Here is an 8,802-nt window from a genome sequence, read left to right as displayed (position 1 = left end):
CACTGTGCCATTGTTATCAATATTTTTCCCGCAGTTACAATAAAACACAGTATATTTCTGGTGTGGTGGCTGTCTGTTTGGCTGTCTTTGTTGCAAAAAAAGGAGGGGTCCCTATGCTTTTAGGGCCAAAAAGAGGCTCTGTTGGGACACAGTGCTGCATTTGTAAACTCAAGGGCCCACGCCCATGGATTGCTCCCGCTCCTGCACGCAAGCGCAGTGACACTCCTTCTGTCAAACATGGCTGTGCTTTGGAAGAAGGAAAAATGCTGAATTGTGTTGGTATATTTCGGGAAAAGCAGCAGACATGGCTAGATTGGCTGACTATTTTATTGTCGTGGGATACGATCAGGAAAAAGCTGGTAAGTTTGGCGGCGAGGCGGCTCGCAGATTGAACTGTGAAGCTGAGGTTTGTGTCCAGGCCGTCAGTCAGTGTGTGGTTGATATTGATGCTAGATAGCTTTTCGCTTAGCTTAACGCTAGCCACACAGCTACCAGCCGAGACTGGAAACACTTTCTTTTTTTTTCTCTCATTCACCGGCCAGATGCTGAAAATGGTCCGGCGGGCATGTATTTCCAGATCAAGCACACGCCTGATGGCAAGTCGCCATTGGATCTTTACACGCGACTCGCTGCGGTATTTGACTTGGATCAGTCGAAAGTTTTCATGGATTCAAAATCAGTCACATCCTGTCCCTGTTGATCGTGCTCCTGTCAGGTCCGGAGGCTGGTTTCCCTGTCAGCTAATGGAACCACTTGATGAGTAACGCTAACAAAAGACCATATCAAATTTGGCTGCCCCTTGGTCATATTTGTTTTTGCTGACACAATCGAGGTCAGTATTGGTAACGGGAGCCAGCGTTTGCATCCATGTTTTGTATTTTTTGTTGCGCAATGTTGGTAGCGGTGGTCGTGCACTTTGCCTGCCCTGCACGGTCTGTTTTGGGTCTATTTTTACCCGCTGCAGCCGCACTTGTCAATGATTTGTTGTGTTTGATTTGTTTTTGCCGGAAGACTGCTCAACTTTTTCATGATGGGCGTAACGTTACACAGCTGCGAGGAAAGGCAGTCCTTGCGCTCAGCCAGATCCTCTGCACTCTTCTCCCTCTCCACTGTTGTGTAGTGGGACAGGAAGCTCCCCATGCTTCCACTTAAATGTTGTGCCTCAGGTCCAGCCTCACATTCTTTTCATCCAAAACAGGGAACTGCTTTGCACGCATTTCCAAACATTTATACACGAATTGATGAAAACCTTTTGGCATTGCACAGACGTTGAGTCCTCACATTTCTAATTTCCCCAAATGATAAATGATATTTGTAAGTAGCTCACACCTGCACAATTTTTTGCCACTGTTCTTGTTGTTAGGATCCAATAAGAGCTGTTGCTCCGTGGGCAACCTGGAGAAAGTAAAGATATTCAGCTAATCTGCCATAAGGGAACAAATTGAAGTTCTTAGCCTCTTTCAGTGGCATCCATCCAGCACCATGTGTGTCAAAGAGGGGGCCAGAGCAGCTGAATCCTCTTAGTCGCCACGGCTTGCTATGGACAATAGGTAAACAGTGTCTTTCATCAGCTCTGTGCATCCCAGCGCCAACTGACAAATGAATTTTTTGTGCTCCAGGGACAAAATGTTCCTGGCGTCACCAGAAGAGTCTGAATGGATTCACATTCAGACCGTCTCGCCACAAGAAGACACGGGGACCACGAGTTTATTTTTTTCTCCACTGGCTACTGATGATGATGAAGTCGTCTGTGGAGAGAGCAAGCAATAAAAGTCTCCCATCTCAAAATGTGGTTGATTAGGACACTGTAACAGGCTTATGTCCTATCCACATGTAAGCCTCTCTGGAGGACAAAAATGATCCCCCTCTCCTTATTGAATTGTATTTGTCTGCTGTTGTTATGTTTTGCTGAGTGTAACGAAGCATATCATATGTTGGTTTGGGCTGGGAGCTACGCTGAGATGCCCTTCTTTGTAAGTGGGAGTGATTTTCTCAGAACTAGAGAATTAAAAAAGGCGTTATACATTTGAAATACAGAGGAAAATAAAATGATGACTGTTTCTAACTATTCACAGACATGCCTTTTCCCGGTGAAGTTGGCTTATAGGAGCCAGTCTGGTCACAGTAATGTGCAATACGTTGTCTAGACAACAGATTTTTTCCCGTCCACCTTGCTCGTTAATTCAAACCAGGGATCCCTACGTGGGTCATCACCAATCCTCCTGCGCCGCTCTGGCTTTTGCTCCGCTGGCCTGACCCAATTCTCATTGTTAGATTACTACTGATGGATCAGTTGGAAATAACACTAAGCATGCAATCTGTTGAGGAATAGGCTCAGTTCCAGTTTGTAGTGGGATAGAATTGCACTGTCAAAACTACATCAGCCTCAGTGACTTGACTGAATCTATACCTTTTTAAAAAATGCCAGTTTTCATTGTTAGAATTGGTGAATTGAATAGGAGTAGTATTGTTAATGTAAATTTAAAAACCTCTGTAATAAACAGAAAACTTTGCTTTTAAAGTAGGAGAAGCCTGATGTTTAGCTACAGGCAGAAGTAACAGTATCAGTGGTGATGAAGCTTCTCTCTGGGTGATGCGGGATGCTGTGGAGTGGGAAATACAGGTAGAGACAGTGCAGTGAAGTTTCCATGCGGAATAGTAGAGACAGTCACTCAGAGGTGTGTGCTATGTAGTAAAAATCCCAAATTCTTTTCAGATTGTTACTTTGCACTTGCATGACCCAGTTTTACTAACTTGCCTTTATTGTTTTTTTCTTACTTTTCTTTGCCCTTTGGGAATGAATATAAATCCAGGGTATATGTCTCCGGCAAGAACTTTGTGATAATTTAATTGTGAGACAGGTGACCTATTTAGAAAAATTTATTGAAAGTCACATAACTAATGGTCAAATCATTGGTGCAACAGACTGAAGTGATTTAAAACAAAAAACAAAATGTGGGGAAACTTCTAATACTATAGTTTTTTGTCAGCCTATAGCAGGTACACTGTTGTCATTTTAGTGCTTCAGATATGTGAAAAATAATATGCAATGGTGAGCATGATTAAAGGGAACTTGGTTCTTTCATCAGAAATCTGACCAGCGTCTGCTTCCCTGGGGGCCAATGTCATGAGCCACAGAGCTTGGAAATATTTTCATGAATAATGTTGGAATGTGAAAACACTGGTTTAGATGGATGCAGTCTGTATTGAAGCTGCTCTGTATTATGTATTTTACTTTTGCTGTAGAACACCCGTTTCTCTTCACTGGAAAGGGGACATGTACGGCTTGGCGTGCTGTTAACCATAAATTGTAATTTGCCAAGTGAAAAAGAGGAATTTGCCCAGCTGCTTTTGTCAAACAGTTTATTGGATGGATATTATCACTCTGTATTGAATCAAACTGCCTTTGGAATGTGTTTCACAGACACTGTGCCCAATCTCTTTTCTGTGTGACTTTACGGTCTGGATTTTCTGGTCTGGATTTGGGGAATGGCTTACGTAACATCGCACAGTCCTGCAAAATAACAAAAAAATACTTCCAAATGATCAAAAGCAAAATACTTCCATCTGCTGATATTTTTTTGACTGCGTGATATCGCCTTGTGTCATAAGATGTTCATCTGCAGAGATTATAAGATGTGTATCTGTAGAGATGCAAGCGTGCAAGCTTCAGATGTGGAGTAGTTTCTTTATCAGCCTGCACTGTAATGTTGCATGACTCAAATTCATTAATGCCTTTTAAAGCATCATTTTAATAATGTCCTAAGAATGAGTCCATGCTAGGTTTTATCCTCCAAAACTTTCATGAATTTACTTTCTGTTACAACTTCTTAAAGAGTGTTTGTTTTTTTGTGCCGGCTCTCTTGGCACACTCACAAGGAAAGTGGTTTGGTGAAAGAAAAAAAAGGTTTTGTCCACTATTTTTGCTTACTTGCTTACTTTACTTAGTACATGGCATATGCTGGTTTGTCTGCGGGTTGTCTTGATGGTTTTTTTTCTCTGAACCTATAAACTTAACTCTGTTATTAGAAAATTTCTTGACTTTCACTCTAGGCTCTGAAGTGGTTTTCAAGTTTGTGTTGGTCTGAATCGGTTGGGGTTCATAGTGTCACTTTCTTTTTGATTAGCTTCAAGTACTGTTTGACTCATGCTCACGCGTCTGTTGGCTTTGGGCTGGCTCCCGAAAATAACGATGGTCTACTCATCTCAGAAAACGCCCGCGCAGTTTAGCTGCATGTTACTGATGGCATTAAACGTTGTACTTTTTCTTGCAGCTTTTGCTGATTGGAACGTGAAATGAAAATCTGAATCTGGAGATCTTAACTCTCCTATTTCAGAATATGAAAGTGTATGCTTTTTAATTTGTTCAGTTTGAATAAAATGACACGTTTCTCGTAACTTAAACTCCTATAATTTTGCACTCGGTCAGAATGTTGTGTAGTAAGTTGCCTGGAGCCCGTATCAAGAGGCTGCATTTTTATATTTATAAACTCTCTGAGCCTTTGTCTAAGAATATGTTGCATGAACAAAACTCAACAAAGCATTAACTCCGGATAATCAGGCCAAGATTATATTTGACAGGCGTTTATTTATGCTGTGGTGATGGCTAAGAGTCATATGTTAACTTAGTGAGTACAACATTTGGCCAAGTAATGCCAAAAAGTAAACATTGTTTGGATACACTGACTTTAGAGACCGTCTCCTCCAACAGCTGGAGATGTTGATTCCATGTTGAAGATGTCGGATCTTGAAGTGCTGCCATGTGTTGTGGTTGGCTTTCTAAATCATTAGTTATTCAACTAAAGTTGTCTCCTCTTTTATCAGCAGCTACATAAACATATGTTGAAATGGTGTTCTGCTCCGTGTTTATTTGAGTAGATTGTTGTGACTTAAGGATAATTTATGTCAAATGAGCAGTTTGCAATGGGTTTCTCCATATTTATTGTATTTTGGTGATATCACCCCTTATATCTCAAAATTAATGTTGGCATAGGTGCATCATGGATCTGTTATTAAAAACTGCACCGGTGACATATGAAATGGACATATACTGCTGTCTGTTACAAGATTGGTTGTTGGATATTATGGATAGTGGAATATTAATAACTGTACTGTCAATCTACATTCTGAAAACAATGTATATATCTTTATTATCTATCCTGTATATAATCTTGTATTTAATTGCTTACACATAGTGATAATTGTAAAAAGTTTTAGATTTCAGTGCAAAGTTGCTGCCAATTGATAATTTATGAGATGAGCTTAAGATGCAGAAATTACCTCAGGAAAGCACACCTATAAAATCTACCATTTTAGCATGTACTTAAGAAATGAGTAATTGGTTTACTTGGTGTTAGTTGGGTGATTACAAATGCTATGCTAATGCTAATGAATAAGTGTTGCCAACACTGTTATAGGCTGATTATCACACAATAACAGCCGTAATAACAACCTTCATATGATCTTTAAGTTCTTTCTGTTGAAAAACATTCACTTTCGTTTTGACTTTCACTTTTTCCCATCTGTCCTTTGGGGACTAGGGATTTTGTCAGAAAAATAAGGCTTTCATACATTCTTCAGACAGCCACCAGTGGCAAATGTCAGTATTATTTCAGCACCGAGAAGTTGCTTGTGGTAAACACAGGTGTCACATCAATGTTGTTACTCCGGGTATGATGGCAGATGTGGAATTGATTTACTTCTATTTGACATCTTGGATTTTCTGCCTTCATTGATTGTTTACTTTTTAACTCCACATTTGGCAGTGTGTCATTTGGATTCAGACTTGGTAGTGAGAGGCATCCTGACCACAATGGAGGAGTTCCTTCCTCAATGTTGTAAAGTTTAAAGTTGATATGTGGGGAAACTCCACTGGCTACTGTTACACTACTCTCAGTCTGTTGATAAGGTTTACAATCAGTGCTTTCCGACGCCTGCGGTGAATGCAAATTATGCTAAAGTTCATATCAGGAAACATCTTAGTCATATTAATACAGTTGGAAAAAAAACAAAATCCTATGAACCATTACGTCACCCCCTCTCTGAACCAGGCTTACCATTTCTTCAATCTGATGAGATTTAATAACTGTATGACTGCAATATATATCTACATCTTTAAAACAGATACAGTGTTGAACTAAAATGAACTCAGTGTGGATTTCTTGAACTCAGACGTGTTTCTGAACTCAGACGTGGTTCTGAACTCAGACTAGTCTGGATAGGATTAATATATCCACAGATGGAACCAGGGGCCGTGAAATGAATTGCATCTTATTGTCTCTGAAAGCTGGAAAGGGAAAGTAATTTTCTTGGATGAACTGTTAGCCACCATATGCACAGTTGCGACTGGTGTTCACAAGAATAAGGCCGGAGGTTTATGTATTTGTAGCCATCAGCAAAGGGAAGGCTGGAGAAACAGCATCTGTATCTGGTATTTTGATTTTGAGAAACTCCTCTCCCGGATAATATATCTTTCCTCCCAACATTTTGACCTGGGCATGACATTTAGGACTCGCTATCTTTTTACAGATTTTTCCTGCTCTGTAGCTGTCTGTGGAGGCTGGAAAGCTTCCTCATTTAGATCATTATGAGGACATCAGTTTCCTAATCTCTGATAGCCTTTTGCCATGCAAACAACACCTTGGCATTTTCCTTTGCATATCATATACATAGATCATTCAGAACAGTTTAGTTTCCTGATGATGGTCACCCTTGAGTTCAGACTGGATTTTCCAACACTTCACTAATGATCTTAAAGGACAAGTCTGCTTCTGTGAAACTGCGCAGCTCAGTTTTAATTAGTATATTTAAAATAGGTCTGTCCTTGAGCTAAACAGCAGAGTGAGGGACTCAATATTCAAGTGAAGTGAGCTGCTGGAATAAAGATTAAGGCAATATGACAGCATCTGTGGTGATCTTACTGGGAAGTATTCACATTTTCTGATGCATTGCTGAAAGCTCTACATTCAACCCAAACTCATTTGGATACAATATGTCCAACAAAACATCTATGATAACACAGAACCAGTCATTGATTACGTGACATGGACATGACGACATCCTTGATATCTTAATTGCTGTAATGGCGAAATGTAAATTAGTATTGGAATGGATTTTCCCTTTAAACTCCGATCTTGATATTGGTGTGGAGGAAAGAGAAGCGATACCTGTGGACTGGTTCCAGGATACTCCACCTGTGTGCCAAAATCAGGTTACAGGCTGACGTGAATGTTACGTCAACCAGCAGAGTCCACTGGTGGCCTCTCCATACATGGTAAAATAAGCATTTGGCTGATTCAATCATCAGTAACAGCAGTAAGATAAATCAAGGAGATGAATGGAGCTTTTTTTCCCAAGAGGAGAAACATCTGCTCTAATCAAGAAAGACTAACAACTTTAACTCTGTGGTTTTCCACTTGTCATTGAAACTATGCTAAATCATGCAACTCAGTGATAAATTATTAGGTTCATTCAATCTTTCTAAGTCGCTCAAATCAGATATGTGTGTGTGTGTGTGTGTGTGTGTGTGTGTGTGTGTGTGTGTTCCAGGTATTTCAGTTGCAAACTCACATTATGGGGACTTGTATTTCTTATGAGGACAAAAAGTAAGTCTGCATGATGGAAGTCACAAAATTTTAAGGTGAAGACATGTTTTAAGGTTAGTTTTAGGTTAAAGGTAGGATAAGGTTAAGAAATGCACAGGAACCCCACAGGGATGGTGAAACAACTGTATGTGTGTGTGCGTGCATGTACGTGTGTGTATGAGGGGCCGTCAATACTGACCTAATAGCTGAAGTCTCAGTAGGAAGTTGCAGAGAAAGGAATGACACAATGACTGACTAATGTTTCTAAAACCTTTCAATTTGATCAAACTTTGATTAATTTGAGTATTAATTTATAAAATGGCATCAATAAACATACAATACACTGGTAAGTCAGAACTGTGTTGGTATCAATTGGTTTCAGCTTAAGAAGTGAGAACAATATTATGAGTCCAGAATTGTTTTTTACTTCCAATATTTGGCCTAATGTTTAATGGGTCATTGTCGGGGCAACCTGTGTTATCAGAGCACTGGGGCATGCAAATGGCAAAAGTATTGGATGTTGACTACAATGCAGCCTGCAGATGACAGCACAGTCTAAGCTTAGGTCTAGCGTATGTAAAATTTAAGTCAATTCATCAAAAGTGCGAGAAACAGACGGTAGAACTAGTGTACATGACAGCCCTGAATAGGCTTGGTGTGATGTCTATTTTACATTATATTTTTAACATATTTGGCTAATACTAGTAATACCCCATCCAATTGATATTTCTCAACAATTGTATTTTATGAGCAGCTTTATGGCCTGGAACCTGCTACAAACCTCAATAAGATTTTGTGGCTATCATGGCGCGGTCGGGACCACTCGTAAATGTTGTTTTCTTATTTTGGTAATAAGAAAACATTGATAAATCCCACAACAGTTCACAATAGATTTTTTTTATATGCTCAAAATGTTTGTACTGGACTGTGCAAATCTGTAACGCCACTTATTAATGGCTCGTTAGTTCATATTTATTGTTGTAATAAATATGCCACTAAAGCCATTACAGAAATAAAAATCATCATATATGTAGATATACATCAGAAAGTTGGAAAACATGTTGCTGTACCACACACAGTCTGTGCTGTATTAAGCTGGAAATGAGCCATACTCTTAAACATGCACACGCGTGCCGTGGGCTTTGGACAGGTTTTGTTCTTGTTGTTTCAACAGCTTCTGCCAAAAAATAAATAAATAAATTCCCCCCCCCCCCCGCCT

General features: G+C 39.8%; 1 protein-coding gene across 2 annotated transcripts in view; it reads left to right on the top strand.

Moving 5' to 3' along the window:
* Nucleotides 1-203: 203 nt before the first annotated feature.
* sbf2 (SET binding factor 2) overlaps nucleotides 204-8,802 on the top strand; it is a 92,824-nt gene continuing 84,225 nt past the window's right edge. For both annotated transcript variants that reach the window (XM_023410834.2, XM_023410833.2), the window contains exon 1: nucleotides 204-359. In XM_023410834.2, coding sequence (XP_023266602.1) covers nucleotides 305-359 — 55 coding nt within the window. In that variant the 5' untranslated portion in view covers nucleotides 204-304. The remainder of the gene's footprint in view (nucleotides 360-8,802) is intronic.

This window comes from Seriola lalandi, unplaced genomic scaffold, assembly GCF_002814215.2.
Source record: "Seriola lalandi dorsalis isolate HSWRI2012SDOR001 ecotype SW California unplaced genomic scaffold, Sedor1 jcf7180002054440, whole genome shotgun sequence".
Taxonomy (NCBI): Eukaryota; Metazoa; Chordata; class Actinopteri; order Carangiformes; family Carangidae; genus Seriola; species Seriola lalandi.
Note: the sequence above shows the minus strand (reverse complement) of the source record. Positions and strands in the feature narration are given on the sequence as shown.